Source organism: Bubalus bubalis, chromosome 11 (assembly GCF_019923935.1).
Source record: "Bubalus bubalis isolate 160015118507 breed Murrah chromosome 11, NDDB_SH_1, whole genome shotgun sequence".
Taxonomy (NCBI): domain Eukaryota; kingdom Metazoa; phylum Chordata; class Mammalia; order Artiodactyla; family Bovidae; genus Bubalus; species Bubalus bubalis.
The window spans coordinates 101,678,290-101,694,359 of record NC_059167.1 but is presented as its reverse complement, the minus strand read 5'-3'; the positions used below and the strand labels follow the sequence as shown (position 1 = coordinate 101,694,359).

The window sequence follows — 16,070 nt, the reverse complement described above, 5'->3', positions numbered from 1 at the left end:
TCTTTACCACTGGCACACCTGGAGCGGAGGCTCAGTGTGGGCTTTTCTGGCAGGAGCCCCGGGAAGGGCCTTGTGACGCTCCAGTCGCTGCCTGGTCCCTGTCCTGCCCCAGCAGCTGCGGCCCCACAACCCTGCTCTCGGTGTGTCTGCGCCCAACCTTCTTATGTCTGGAACAAAACCAGGCCTTCAGGCAGTCACACATTTACCATCTAACTTCCATCTGGTCTGATTTTGTTCCCTCCACTTCCGTGAGCGCTTATTGTGGGATATTGGTGCCAGGCTTGCCATAAAACCCCATCTGGATGACCAGGTTTCCTGTCTTGCACATGAGGAGTTTTCGTATCGGGGCACCTTGTCTGCACTGTCGTTTGCACAGGCTGTGCGCTGCAAAGCCCTTCTCCACCCCAGATCCCTGTCTTGCTCACGTTCCTAGTAAAATCTAACTGAACAGCCTTCCCACCGGAGAAGTAAGCTGTGGTATGCAGCTCAGGAGAGGGAGTTTTCAGAAAGGAGTCTTCTTGTACTTCTGTGCTATTTGCGTAGCCTACCTTGAGGACCCGGGCACAGCTAAGAGGAGCAGGCTGTTTCTCCGTCACGCTTAGGAGGCGGCAAGGAGGAGGTGGTGTCCCCTGTATGAGGCGGAGGAGGCAGGGGCGGGGAGACTGGACAGCAAGGCTGAGTGGTCACTCAAGGTCACACGGCAAGGCCACGAGGAAATCGCACACCACTGCTTTCTCCGCTGGACTCCATGTGCTGGCAGGGGGGTGCTTACCCATTGAGTGCGAGCCGAGCCTGCTCGTGTGGGCCTCTTCCCTGTCTATAAAATTTATTTATTGATTCTTGTGTGCCCTGAGAGTCGCTCAGTCATGTCTGACTCTTTGTGACCCCATGGACTATACAGTCCATGGAATTCTTCAGGCCACATACTGAGAAATATCAATAACCTCAGATATGCAGATACCACCACCCTTACGGTAGAAGGTGAAGAACTAAAGAGCCTCTTGATGAAAGTGAAAGAGGAGAGTGAAAAAGTTGGCTTAAAACTCTAACATTCAGAAAACTAAGATCATGGCATCAGGTCCCATCACTTCATGGCCAATAGATGGGGAAACAATGGAAACAATGAGACTTTATTTTGGGGGCTCCAAGATCACTGCAGATGGTGACTACAACCATGAAATGAAAAGACAGTTGCTCTTTGGAAGAAAAGCTATGACCGACCTAGACAGCATATTAAAAAGCAGGGACATTACTTTGCCAACAAAGGTCCATCTAGTCAAGGCTGTGGTTTTTCCAGTGGTCATGTACGGATGTTGGACCATAAAGAAAGCTGAGCACCGAAGATTAATGCTTTTAAACTGTGGTGTTGGAGAAGACTCTTGAGAGTCCCTTGGACTGCAAGGAGATCCAGCCAGTCAGTCCTGAAGGAAATCAATCCTGAATATTCATTGGAAGGACTGACGTTGAAGCTGAAACTCCAATACTTTGGCCACCTAATGCGACGAACTGACTCATTGGAAAAGACCCTGATGCTGGGAAAGATTGAAGGTGGGAGGAAAAGGGGACAACAGAGGATGAGATGATTGAATGGAATCACCAACTCAGTGGACATGAGTTTGGGTAAGCTCCCGGAGTTGGTGATGGACAGGGAAGCCTGGCGTGCTGCAGTCCATGGGGTCGCAAAGAGTCGAACACGACTGAGTGACTGAACTGAGCCTTTCCCTTCTCCAGGGGATCTTCCCAAACCAGGGATCAAACCCAGGTCTCCCACATTGCAGGTGGATTCTTTACCAGCTGAGCCACAAGGGAAGCCCAAGAATACTGGAGTGGGCAGCCTATCCCTGTTCCAGCGAATCTTCCAGACCCAGAAGTCGAACCCAGGTCTCCTGAATTGCAGGCAGATTCTTTGAATACATCATTGCTCTGTTTCTTATGAGCCTGCCTCTCCTTCCCTCAATTCCCTGGTAGCTCAGAGAATACAGAACCCACCTGCAATGCAGGAGACCTGGGTTCAATCCCTCAGTCAGGAAGATCCCCTGGAGGAAGGCACAGCAACTCACTCCAATATTCTTGCCTGGCAGGCTACAATCCATAGGGTCATAAAGATTCAGACATGACTGAGCGACTAACATGACTTTCACTTTCTCCTTCCCTCCTCCACTCCCTGCAGGAGAGGTGGGGGGTGGGGGGTGGCGGGTAAGGGGTGCAGGAATCATGGCTTACTCACCCAGCTGTATGACTGGTGACTCTGTCCCGTCTAAGTGATCCCTAAACCATCTCAGCCTCATTTCTCTCTGCCCACTGGACATCTCCCCTGAATAGACTAGAGCCTTAAAACACAGGACATCCAAAACAGAAATTATCTTGTTTCCTCCTGCCCTTTGAAATTGGCCTCTTTTTCAGAATTCCTATTTATATGTAAAAACTTCGAAGTCTGCCTCTTATTAGCAGACAGTATTGTTTTTTCCTCTTAAAACCTCATCTGTCCCATGCAGTTTGCGTTGCCTTCTCCTGAATTTAGCCCTCAACCCCTCCAAAACCCCTCCAAAATCAGAGTAGCATCTCAGCGGGTCATTCTGCCATTAGTCCCATCCTGTGTTCCCCCCCCCCCGCCCCCCCCCCCACACACACACACAAAACACCTTAAATCATACTTCTGATCATGTGGCTCTGCAGATAGATCTTCCACTGTGTGACCTTTGACACCATGTGTAGGTCCCTAACTTAACTTCTTAGCCTATATTTCAAATGTTTCCCTACACGTTATCTGTTGTCCAGATTCATCCAGACCATCTTTCCATGAGCATGCCCTTTGCTTTATCCCCCCACCCCACCCCACCTCTCTCAAGCTGTGAACCTCTCCTTCTTATCCCCTCCAGCTGGACACTCATCTTCCTGAGGTTCCTCAGGCACCTTTTCTCTGTGCCCCTGATGGTACAGACCACTCATCACCGTCAGCGCCCACAGAGCCTGTGGTTGTCAGAGAGCCTTAGAGCAAACCACAGGGAGTCTCCTGGAGTTCAAATCCATGACCGAGTTCCAAAAAATATCTGCCCAGCTCTAGAAATCTTCCAGACTTGATGGCACCCACTGACCCCTGTTCCAGCAGCTATGGATTAATACTGTTCCTGAGGCAGACACATACTGGATTGAAATGAAGAGGGAACCGATTGAAGTCCTTTTAAAGAGGGAGCCCCGGCCGCAGGCAGTAGGATCATCACCGTTTCATTAGTGGGACCGTTATTTTTAAAGGTACTGTTTTCTTAAACTTGCACTTGCTGGTGCTGCCTATGTGGCTGATTTACAACAGCCATCAGGCAGTAGAGGTTGTGCTTAGAATTCCATAAATGCACAGGGGTCTACAGGATGTTAATGGAATACACGGTGTGCCTGTAAGTTCATTACCTTGTAAATAAATGGCTGAGCTCCAAAGCTGGCCTCACAGGGCCAAGGGAAACATCAGTTCTCATCCCGGGGGTTGAGGTGAGTCAGTGAGATTTCTTCATCTTTCCGTCATTCCCCCATGTTCCAAAAGCTGAGAGAGAAGGCCTTCCCCTCAGATCTCATTAAGGCAGTGATGGAGACATCAAAGGACCCTGTAGCACGGACAAGGCAGCGGCGAGATGTGCAGGAAACGTGGTCTGGGCCGCCATCTTGCTGCTATTCTAGGCAGATGCACCCCAAGTCAACACCTGCAGGGCATCCTTATCCAGGACACCCCCTGCTTAGTTCCGCAGGCCTGGGCTTTTCACCCGTCTCCTGCTCCACTGCCTGCTCTCTGTGACTCGGCACACTGCAGCGACATGCTGACTCACAGAGCCCCAGTGCAGCCTAGCTCCACAGGCATCCCTGGCAAATCTCTTCAACTGCACTTCAAGCGCCTCATCTAGAAAACTAGAATAATAACAGGACTGACCTCCAAGGTTTGTGGTGAGAATTAAATAACTTCAAGCCTGTAAAGGAGTTAGGATAGCTACTACTGCTGGCTGGATTTTCTTTAAAAAGATGAGTTTAGACTATACAGACATTTTGTTGTTGTTCAGTCACTCAGTCATGTCTGACTGTTTGCAACCCCATGGACTGCAGCATGCCAGACTTCCCTGTCCATCACCAACTCCCAGAGTTTGCCCCATTGAGTCAGTGATGCCATCCAACTGTCTCATCCTCTGTAGCCCTCTTCTCCTCCCACCTTCAGTCTTTCCTAGCATCAGGGTCTTTTCCAGTGAGTCAGTTCTTCACATCAGGTGGCCAAAGTATTGGAGCTTCAGCTTCAGCATCAGTCCCTCCAATGAGTATCCAGGGTTGATTTCCTTTAGGGATGGCTGGTTTGATCTCCTTGCAGTCCAACGAACTCTCAAGAGTCTTCTCCAGCACCACAATTTCAAATTCTTCAGTGCTCAGCATGCCTTATGATCCAACTCTCACATCCGTGCACAACTACTGGAAAAACCATAGCTTTGACTACATGGACATTTGTCAACAAAATGATGTCTTTGCTTTTCAATAAGCTGTCTAGGTTGGTCATAGCTTTTCTTCCAAGGAGCAAGCATCTTTTACTTCCATCACTGTAGTCACCATCCGTAGTGATTCTGGAGACCAAGAAAATAAAGTCTATCACTGTTTCCATTGTTACCCATCTATTTGCCATGAAATGATGGGACTGGATGCCCTGATCTTCGTTTTTTGAATGTTGAGTTTTAAGCCAGCTTTTTCACTCTCCTCTTTCACCTTCATCAAGAGGGTCTTTAGTTCATCTTCACTTTCTACCATTAGAGTGGTGTCATCTGCGTATCTGAGGTTATTGATATTTCTCCTGGCAATCTACCATGAAGGAAATAAATAAAATCATAGTCACTGCAGAGATTTTCTCTCAAAAAAATATAGATTGCAATAAGTAATGGGGGAAATAATAAGATGCTGGGGATGTTATAACTCTGGGACATTTGTTTAGATGGGTGGTCAGGGTGGGCTTCTCTGAGGTGACATTTAAGCTGAAACGGAGGAGGAAGCATAGCGTAGTGGAGGAAGTTCATCCCAAAGAGAGGGGACTGACTGCATGGTTCTGTTCTGGCAAAAAACGCTTGGTGTGGGCTAATAAGGGATAGGATTCCAGGGTGCAAGGGGGAGAGTGATACCAAAGCCTGGGTCAAGCAGGGCTTTAGTCAAAGTAAGACTGTAGACTTGTTTCTCAGTGCAGTGCAATAATATGATCTGATTTGACATATTAGAAAGGTCCTCTGGCCGCTCTATGGAAACTTGACTATGGGGTACAAAGGTGAAGCAGATAAACCAAGCAGGAGGCTCCAGTGGTGGCTGAGATGAGAAACAGCGGCAGCTTGGACCTGGTGGTGGCGACAGGCGTGGCCCCCGTGTGGGGGTCTGCTGCCAAGCGGACACGCAGGGCAAGGGAGAGGGGGGTCCGGGCTGCCTTGAGACTGGTGTCGGCCACTGGGCAAGAGGTACTGCCGCACACCTTACGGGGCAGAGGCGTGCATGGGGCAGACCGACCAGTTCTCCTGTGCACTTACTGAATTGAAGATGCCCGTGAGAGTCAGTTTTTAGCACGTAGTTTTTAGGAAAATAAATGGGAATGGAGAGAAGCAAGAAAGGGTGGGCTATAAAACAGAGTCCAGGCCCAAGTCCCAGATACTCTCAGCAGGCAGAGGTGCAGAGAACAGGCAGCCGGGGCAGGAGATGCTGGGAATGACCGGCGAAGTGGGATGGAAGCCAGGCTTGAGGGGAGAGGGGGAAGGTGCTTCGGGTCAGATGGGAACAGACTGTGACACCCAGGGCCCTGGTGACCTCGGGACAGTTACCAGTGGAGACAGAAGCCTGGCTGGGGGTTAACCAGTAAATGGAAGGTGAGGCAGAGGAACCCCCGAAGGAGACAATTCTCGCAATTACCAAGAAACTCCAGGCCCCGTGGCCACGACTCCCTGAGGCTGGGTCTGATGGGCACTCCTCTGGAAGGCGTCCTGGCTGGTGCCGGCCCCCGCCCTATCCCCGCTTTGGTGGCAGCCCTGCTTCCAGACTCCCAGCCACGGACAGCCTCACCACACGGCCTGCAAGGCTGTCCCCTGCCCAGCTGCCTGCCTCACTTTGCTCAGTGCCTGCAAACGCCCACCACTAGTCCGCCCCTCAGATCCCGAGTATATGCCTCTGCCAACAACTCTGTGCTTCCATTAAAACAGATAAAAAAGCACCTGTGCTAGAGTAAGATTCAGAAGACCTTTCATGACCAAAATCCACCTTTTAGGGGTGAGGGGATGGGAAGACCTTTAAGTGAAACCTGTAAGTGTGCTGACACGTGGGTTTTGGTGGTACTAGCGGAGAAAGCAATGGCACCCCACTCCAGTACTCTTGCCTGGAAAATCCCATGGATGGAGGAGCCTGGTGGGCTGCAGTCCATGGGGTTGTTAGTCAGACATGACCGAGTGACTTCACTTTCACTTTTCACTTTCATACATTGGAGAAGGAAATGGCAACCCACTCCAGTGTTCTTGCCTGGAGAATCCCAGGGACGGGGGAGCCTGGTGGGCTGCCATCCATGGGGTCACACAGAGTCGGACACGACTGAAGTGACTTAGCAGCAGCAGCAGCAGCGGGAGCCAGCAATAAAGGTTCATAATTGTGAGGGCTTATACTAGGGGCCAGAGAACAAGGCAAGGATGGCACAGCTCTGGGCATCCCAGGAAACTCTGTGTGAACGCACTGCCACTCAAGGGGCAAATGGAACATGTAGTGTTTATGTTGTACTTTCTCATCTGCATGGAGCCTATGAAAGTGCTCCTTTTAGCCTTATTAACCTACACAAACCATATAAATTCTTCCTTAACTGAAAGCCAAGCAGATGTGAATTAGAAACTACAAGGAACAGGGCATGAATGGTTGAGGTGCGCGGCTTGTAGCATTTTTGAAGTCATCCTTGGAAAATCTGAGTAAAACTGTGTAGTCTTCAGTACAGCTGTGCATGTAATTCTGCATAGAAATTCAGAGTTCAAGACAACATTGAATTCATCTGTAGACCCAGGTAGAGCCCTGCTGCCTTACCAGTTTTCAAAATTTGCACAATAAGAAGAAATCACCTGAGGCATTATTTTGTTACTGAGGTATAATGGACTTGCAACATTATATTAGTTTCTGGTGTACAGTGTGATGATTCAGTATTTGCATATATTGCAAAATGATCACCATAAGAAGTCTGGTTAACATCTGTCACCAGTTACCAAAAAATTTCTTTTAAGATCTCTCAGCCACTTTCAAGTACGAAATAGAGTAATAAGTATAATCACTATTATACACTACACCCTCAGGACTTATTTTACAACTGGCAGTGTATACCCTTTAATCCCCTGCACCCACTTTGCCCACCTCCAACTCACTTCTGGCAACCAGTCTTCTCTGTGAGCTTTTTTGGTTTTGGGGTTTTTTGTTTGTTTTTTTTTTGTTTGTTTTTTTAGATTCCACATACACGTGAGATGATACAGTATTAGTCTTTCTCTGTCTTATTTCTACATAGCATAATGCCCTCAAGGTCCATCCATGTTGTTGCAGATGGCAAAATTTCACTTTTTTGTGGCTGAGTAATAGTGCATTTTCTATACATACCACATCCTTATCCGTTTATCCACTGATGAGCACTTAGGTTGTGCTCGTATCTTGGCTGTTGTAAATGATGCTGCAGTGACATGAGGCTGCAGGTATCCTTCCAAGGTGGTGATCTCATTTTCTTTGGGTACATACCCAGAGGTGGAGTTGCTGGATCATGTTCGTTTTATTTTTAATTTTGGGGGAAACTTTCATTCTCTGTTTCTCAGGGGCTGCACCAGTTTACATTCCCACCAAGAGTACACAGGGTCTCCCTTTTCTCTGTATCCTTACCAAAACTTGTTATTTCTTGTCCTTCTATTTTTTTACTAATAACCATTCTGCCTGGTGTGATGGTATCTCATTGTGGTCAGTGATCATCAGTGATGTTGAGCATCTTTTTCACATTGCCTGTTAGCCATCTATATGTCTTTGAGAAAATGGACATTTGAGAAATAACCTTATGCTTATTTCTTTCTTTTTTTTTTTTCTCTTCCATTCAAACCCCAGCTTCTGCTCACTTTTTAATCTGGGTTTTTGTTGGGTTTTTTTTTTGCTATTGAGTTGTATGGATTCTTTGTGTATTATGGGTACTAACTAACCCTTTATTAGAAACATGATTTGTAACCATTTTCTCCCATTCAGTAGATTTCTTTGCATTTTGTTGGTCTCCTTTGATGTACAGAAGAATCTAATATAGCCCCATTTCTCTGTATTTGCTATTGATGCCTTTGCTTTTGCTGTCAGATTCAAAAAACCATCACTGGGATTGGTATCAAGGTGCTTATGTTTTCTTCTAGGAGTCTGATGGCTTCCGGCCTTACCCGTTAATCTAACCCTTGAGTTCCTTTGTTTTGTATGATGTAAGACAAGTGATCCAGCTGCATTCTCTTGCATCCAGTTCTCCTGTGACCATTTATTTATCTAGGAAACTGTCCTTTCCCTGTTGGATATTTTTGGTTCCTTTGTCATAAACTGACCATATATGCATGGGTTTATTTCTGGGCTCTCTACTCTATTCCACTGATCACATGTCTATTTTTATGCCAATACCATGCTGTTTTGATCACATGGAGCACTTCTTCAAACTGTAATTCCTGGGTCTCAACCCAAACCTGCTGACCAGAATCCAGGGATACCCCTGGCACTGTTACTACAGACACATGCTTTAGAGCAATCCTGTCCACATCACATGTGTAATGTGTGTTTTCTAGTAGCTGAGAACTATTAAAAGCAGGGACATTCTAAAATATCAATAATATCATTTTAATGTATATTCAGTATTTTTATTTTACATTCTTTTTTTATGGTGAGCCTATTCTTGGCTGCACTGGGTCTTCGTGTGGGCTTTCTCTCATTGTTGAAAGCAGGGGCTACTCCGTGTGCGGCCTGCTCATTGTGCGGCTTCTTACTGTGGAGCACAGGTCCAGGGCGTGTGGGCTTCAGGAGCGGAGCTCCGTAGCTGAGGCTCCTGGGCTCTAGTGCACACGCTCAGGAGTTGCAGCACGTGGGTCTATTTGCTCCAAGGCATATCAGGGATTGAACCCGCATCCTCTGCACTGGCAGGTGGATTCTTTGCCACTTAGCCACCAGGAAAGCCCCAGTGGGTACTGCACATTTACAGCACATCTCAGTTCAGAATGGCTGTGTCCCAAGGACTCAAAGGGCTCCTGACCCTTGGAGGCGGGCGTGAGGTGGCTCTGTAATTGTTCCCGCGCAGGGCTGTGTTTCAATCCAGACGAGCAACCCTGGAGGCACGGTTCTTACTGGAGGTGGCTGCCTGATTCAAACAAAAACAAGTAGAAAGTATCTCGTGTTTTAGGTTTGAGTTTCAGCCTGTCTTTGTGGCTTTAAATAAATCAGCATCGCAGTTCTAGAGTCTGAACAGCAGTTCACTCCTGTCTGCCTTCCTGAGGCCTGAGGGGTCTCAGCTTCCAGATGTGGCTTCCTACCCTCAGCCTTGACCATCTCCCCCAGTCCCCAGGATTGGGGAGGGTCTGTGAAGGCTTCTCTTGCTTCCCTGGGTCCCATCCTCATTGGCGCTGGCCGCAGGCCCCAGGGCAGGAAGCCCTTTGCTGTGCGGAGGCTGGGAGATCCTCACTCTTCCCCCAGAGCTGGGCAGGTGTGAGCATGACCAGTGGTGGGGAATGGTACTGCTCCAGGCAGTTTTATGTTATCAATTTGAGTTCACGGTTAGATGTTAAATTCTCTTCATGATTTTCTTCTTTCCTTTTGCACTATCAATCAACTTTAGAATAAAAGAAGAATCAAAACAGTAACAAAATGTAAAACAAATAATTCTTCTCTCTTTATAGTCAGAGGGCTGAGGGGACAGATCTTCCATGCTCTCCTAACTTTCCCCGGGCTGACAGAGGGCCCTGCAAGGCCAAGGCGGTGGCTTGGGCAGCGAGGTGGGAGCGCGCTCCCCAGATGCGCCTCATCCTGGTGGGAGATGGTGCAGCTCTAGGGCCCCAGTGGGAACCGCAGCCAGATGTGAGGAGTTCCTGGTAGCTGCCAGGACCCAGAAGCCTCAGCAAACAGGAGGCACTAACCGGGAGGCTCTGCAGGAGGCTCCTGCTCTCTTTAGGGCCAGTGGGAGGAAGTCACCGGGTATGATGCTCACTTTTTCAAATATCTTTCTCCCACTATCCTCATAAATGTAGGCCTGGATTGTTGTGTTGCAACACCTTTCTTCATTAATGAATTTGGGAAGTTGGAATTGCACTTACAGTAGCTGGGGGCAGACATGTACAAGATCCGATATTTGAAAAGCCAAGAGGGGTGAACCATGGCTGAACCCCAGAGCTCCTCACAGCCCATCCCCTCGAGGTGACCCCCACACACCCATCCTACACTTTACAAAAGCATCCAGAATTAGGAACATTTCAAACAACTTGAGAAGAAGATGAAAGCGTCCCATGTCCTCTTTGCGCGAGTTCAGCAGTGTTGAGCATTTAGCCTTTTGGTCCGCCATCAGTGTATCAGATATTCACGTTTTTGCAAACTTGTGGCATCCAACTTTCGCTTGACAGTGTTCAGATACCTTTCCATTCCAGGGCACGGCAACCTGCATTTTTGATTAACAGTGCAGAGCATTTCAACAGAACCAAAAGCAGATCCTAACTTAACCATCTCCCTGGTTGTTTCCCACTCATATCTATTCTAATCAGTGCTGAAGTGAATCCAACTGTAATCTCATGCTTCTCTAAGATCCCTGGAAGTTACTTAGTCAAGGGATGTGTTCATTTTTTATTTTGCTAGATGCTGCCAAACTGCCTTCCACACTCATTGTGCTCATCTGCATTCCTCATACACCGTGAGTTTTTCTTAGAGGAATGTCTTCCGTAAATCCTGGTTACCTGATACGCTCCAAGGTACCAGATACCTTCAGTGATTTGTTTTCACTTTTGCCGCTGTGAAACTCTCTCAGGCATGGCACTGGAGATACACTGCGGAACAAGCCAAATAAGGTCCTTGCCACCCTGGAGCCTTCGTGCCAGTGGGGAGCTTGCTGAACCGTCATGCAGGCTGTGCTGATCTGTGCCAAGCATGCTGCACACAGAGTGACACTGTGCCAGAGACAGGGGCCTCGGGGGGAGGACGGTGGTCAGTCCCATCCCCCTGCCCATGTCCTCCTCTCATAGGAGGGAGAGGAAGGCAATAACCAGACCGGGCGCCCCAAATCTCCCAAGTCAGTTAGCTCGGGTCATGGTAGTAATAAAGACCCACCAGACTTGAAGCCAAGGAGTAGGGGAAGTCGAATGAAAGTGCAAATTTAATTTCCATCCTTTTTAAATGTGAACAATGAGATCAAGGACTTGCACAGAGAACCACCTTTTTCTATTTTGCAAGGTAGGCTCGTGTTGGTTTCACTGACTGGGGACCTGGCCCAGGTAGTGCCCAGACCAGCTGTGTACTCTCGAGCCCCCAGTGGTTCGGGAGATGCTGAGCAGCTTGGAAAAGGGCCTGAGCGCAGGCCCGGGTTCTGCGGGCAGGCTGCACTCTGCTGGCCCGCTGGCTCGGGTCTGCCCAGAGAACATCTCCAGGAGCTTGTCTCCCCACCTGGAAGATGAGAAACAACTTCCTGTATTGTTCCTTTGTGATACACACATCTCTAAAGGTCTCTATCATTAAAAAGAGCCGACCCCAGCCTTTAGGAACCTTTCTGAAGGGCCTTCAGGAACACAGCAATGAGGTGCTGGGCTCCTGTGCCCTCTCCCCTTTGCTCAGGACTCCGGCCTTTGGACTGGGCCAGCTAAGTCATGCTCCACTCTGCCCCCATCAGGGCAGCAGCCCGATCCATGTCTCTGTTACTAAATGGCGTGCTTCGTCTCTCCTTGATACAGAGAGAAGAAGTTAAAGGCCAGAGTTCAAGAGTTGGTGAGTGCCTTGGAAAGACTCACAAAGAGCAGTGAAATCCGACACCAGCAATCAGCAGAGTTTGTTAATGACCTAAAGAGAGCCAACAGGTACAACCTCACTGTCTATAATCCAAGCGGTTCTTGGACTTACGCACCATAATTGCTGGGAATTGACTGTGGACAATGGTGTGTCCTCTGCCACCTCCTTGGAGCGCACTCCTCCCTAGAGCTTCACCTCCCAGTGTTCCACAGAAACCTGAGGAATGCTCTTTATGGATGGCAGATGCAGCCAACTGTGGTCCCCTCTTAGCCCTTTCATATAGGAGAGGTTCTGAGAAGTCATACAATTAGAAACAAAAATCAGCCTAGGTTTAAGCCAGCATTTTCCAAACAAAACTGGCTACAGAATGTTTTATTTGAGCAGCATTCCAGAATCAGGTGGGGTACTTCAGGAAGCAATGCTCTAAGATGGGAGCCTCAAACCTTTCAGGCTCATGAAACCTTTACACTTTTAAAAAAAAAAAAAAAAAAAAAAGAGGACCTCAAAGTTTTGTTCTTTCAAATTAACTTATCAATAAAATTTGTCTATTAGTTTCTCAAATGAGATTTTTAAAGGTTTTATTCATTTACCAAATTAAAAAAACAAACTGAACTCACTAAATGTAACACAAATGACATTTATTTTAAAAATCACAGTTTTCCAGAAAGTAATTATAAGAGGGGCACTATTTTCACAATTTTGCAAATGTTTTTAATGTCTGCTTTAATAGAAGACAGCTGGATTCTCCCATCTGCTTCCACAGTGTGTTTGAAACATTCTAAGAAAACCCAGCCTCCCATAGACATAAAGGACCTCATATTTCCCTTCACAAGTCTTTGGGAGTCCTGGGCTTTGAGAAGCTGACAGTATACAGAAGGGAGGTGGAGCACTATTTTGGACCAGAGAGGGTGGAGGGTGGAGGGCCTCTGGGATAGCTCAGCTGGTAAAGACTCCGCCTGCAATGCAGGAGATCCAGGTTCAGTTCCTGGGGTCGAGAAGATCCTCTGAAGAAGGGAACAGCTACCCATTCCAGTGTTCTTGCCTGGAGAATCCTCAAGGACAGAGGAGCCTGGTGGGTCCCTGGGGTGACAGAGAGTCAGACATGACTAAGCACAAAACAGGGTACGGAAACTTACCTAGCTCTGGGCTCAGCCCCTGCCCTCATCCCCCAGAGACCTGGGTTTGGCTGGCAGTGTTAGTTCACAGCCTATGAGCACTGAGTCCATCAGCCACAGCATCAAGGACAGCTGCTGGGGCCTATCTGTCCACAAGCTATGGAGGTGACTTAAGATTGGAACAGCAACAGACCTCCTACTTGTATTTCCATGACAGATTTTTACAATTCAGCTACCATTTCTGCTTATCTATTTTGGATATGGTTAGTTTGGATTGTTGGTTTTAAACTCCTCTTAATGTTAGTGACAAGCCTCTAGCAAGTCAGGCTAAATTAACTGTGGTTAAGTCAAGACATGAGTGACCATGAGTGCTGCGACCCTTCTCGTTTAGTTGCTAAGTCGTGTCGGACTTTTTCGACCTCATAGACTGCAACCCACCAGGCTCCTCTGTCCATGGGATTTCCAAGGCAAGAAAACTGGGCTGGGTAGCCATTTCCTTCTCCAGGGGATCTTCCCAACCCAGGGATTGAACCTGTGTCTCCTGCATTGGCAGGTGGATTCTTTGCCACTGAGCCACCAGGAGAGCCCAAGTATTGAAATACTAACCACCTGATTTCAAATTCTTATTTTGGAGGCCCAGTGGCCTGTTCTTTCAGAGTGGTACTCACCAGACCCGGTCAGCCAGTGGACAGCACAGTGTGTGTGAGTGTCTCAGTGCTACTTGAGATAAGCCTTCATTCTCATTTCCCTCTGTGCCCACATAGCAACCTGGTGGCTGCCTATGAGAAAGCAAAGAAGAAGCATCAAAACAAACTCAAGAAGTTGGAGTCTCAGATGATGGCCATGGTGGAGAGACACGAGACCCAAGTGAGGATGCTCAAGCAAAGAATAGCTCTGCTGGAGGAGGAGAACTCCAGACCGCACACCAACGAAACGTCACTGTAGTCAGCACTTGGGCTCCACGGTTCTATCCATGGAGCTAGGGTCTAGCAGTCACTGAGGAGGGGGCCTCAGAGGACGAGACCTGTCGGGAGAAGGAGAGGGAAGGTTGGCAGGTGGGCTGGCACTCTTGGCAGGGAGGCGCCCTGGACTCAGCCTCGGGGCAGGTGGCCCCGGTGAGGGTCCCGAGGGTCCCCCCTGCCCTCCTGGGCTGTGGGCAGCGTGGGGACTCCTGCCCCGCGCCCCAGCTCCGCAGGGCTTCCTGCCGCTTTCAGCACTGGCTCTATCCCTCGCCCACATTTTCTGTATCTGTGGTATACTCCAGGCATCATGTTTGATTTTCCAGTCTTTGCAGCCTTACCTCAGGCATTCCATATTTCTCCTTTCTCCTTCTAGGGAAAACTGGTGGGGGTGGTGGGGGCAGAGGGGAGGCAGTGCTCCGCATCAAGAAGAGCTGCTTCTTCCTTTCCTGCAACCAGGCTTTGGTTTTCAAGTCCCAGGTATCAACTCTTTAGGAGGCGGCTGTCACTCACAGGTGTCCCGGGAGGTTGATCACAGGCGGACAGCATGTAGGTGTTCCTTCCAGTCCCAGGTTTGAGGCTACAGGTGGAGCAGTTGGGTCTGACCTCACAGTGGCGGCGGGGACGGGCAGGGAACGCTCTTTAGACAGGAACTGCCCTGTCCCAGTGCCACCTTACCAATAGCTGAGAGTCCTGTTGATCCGTGTCAGGGCCCTAAACTGTCAGGAGCAGAGGCGCAGTAGTGCTTCCTGACTCGGGCACCGCGCAGAACTGCTGTTCTCCACGAATCAAAGCTCCCCGACCTGAACACACTGATGGCTTCACACCTGCCTCTCTCTCGAGGGAAATGATCTGCAGCTGATCCACATATTTAAGGGACTGCTTCTGTGGCACCGGTTCAGGAGTGCGCCCCTGCTGTTCCAGAGGGCAGAGGACAAGGGAAGGCTGAGGAGGCCTCCTCTTAGCCCCCAGAAACGTGGCAATGGGTGGCAGATGGTGAGTCCACGGGTGTCAGTTACAGCACAATGGTGACAGGACTGGGCAGGACCAAAGTACCTGAATTCTTTCAGGAAGGTCTTCCATTTGAAAATCAACTCTTCATCCCTTTTCTACTGTAATGTTCCCTGTTGCAGTTTTTCAGTTCTCACCGCCCTAGGCTGACAACATTTTAAAGGACCACTTGCCATTTTTCCTGAAGACCCACCCAAAGTCACTTAGAAGAAAAACGCCCAACGCTACAGTTCAAAGATCTGCTTACGACCAGATCACTGCATTCACGTCTCGGTGTCAGTGAGCTCTTCTGAGAGGCAGGACACAGATTCCGCAGCCTTCAGTCTGACAGGGAAGGACACCCCAGCCAGCGTCTGCAAAGGCAGAGCACGGCCATCCCCCAAGGAAGGGCCGTCCTGTCTCAGGCCAGCAGCGAGGCCACCCCATCTTCAAACAGTCATCATCAGCTGGCCTCAGGCCCAGCTCTCGGGTGCTGTGGTCATGGCGAAGGCCCTCACCAGCTTCTGGTTCTGTTATAGATAACGTAAACTTTGTTCTTGTAACAGTCAGTTTTTACTCTTTGGATAGTTTCATTACAAGGAAAATGTAATGACCCAAGAGTGTGTTTTTAGAAAAAAGTATAGCAGATGAAATCATGGTTTTCCCCATTTTTCCAACTTGCCCAGGGGAAACATGTTCCCGAAGCAAACCGAGCTGTGCAGGGCGGGGAACGGGCATCAGAGATGGGAGGCTCTAAGACCAACACTGCAAAGGGTGCCGGCGCAGAACCTGTCTACCATTCTCGCTCTAAGGGACAACAGAGCCTGCTCTTACAGAGTCCTGGAACCCATCCCAGACCTGGGAAGCCTCAGTTCCTACGTTAAGAGCCCCAGCATTACTGCCCCTACTTAGCTCATTTTGAGTTTATATTTCTACATAATACTGGTTGGGTGAACACTTTCCCTGGCAAAACTGTTACTTTTATAAATGTGTAGAATAAAAGCTATTAAATAGTTGA

At 48.7% G+C, this 16,070-nt stretch overlaps 1 protein-coding gene across 2 annotated transcripts in view; it reads left to right on the top strand.

Annotated features, from left to right (window-relative positions):
* MCC (MCC regulator of WNT signaling pathway) overlaps positions 1-16,070 on the top strand; it is a 523,821-nt gene extending 507,751 nt beyond the window's left edge. For both annotated transcript variants that reach the window (XM_025296457.3, XM_025296459.2), the window contains 2 exons: positions 11,934-12,056; positions 13,868-16,070. In XM_025296457.3, the coding sequence (XP_025152242.2) occupies positions 11,934-12,056; positions 13,868-14,048 (304 nt within the window). In that variant the 3' untranslated portion in view covers positions 14,049-16,070. The remainder of the gene's footprint in view (positions 1-11,933; positions 12,057-13,867) is intronic.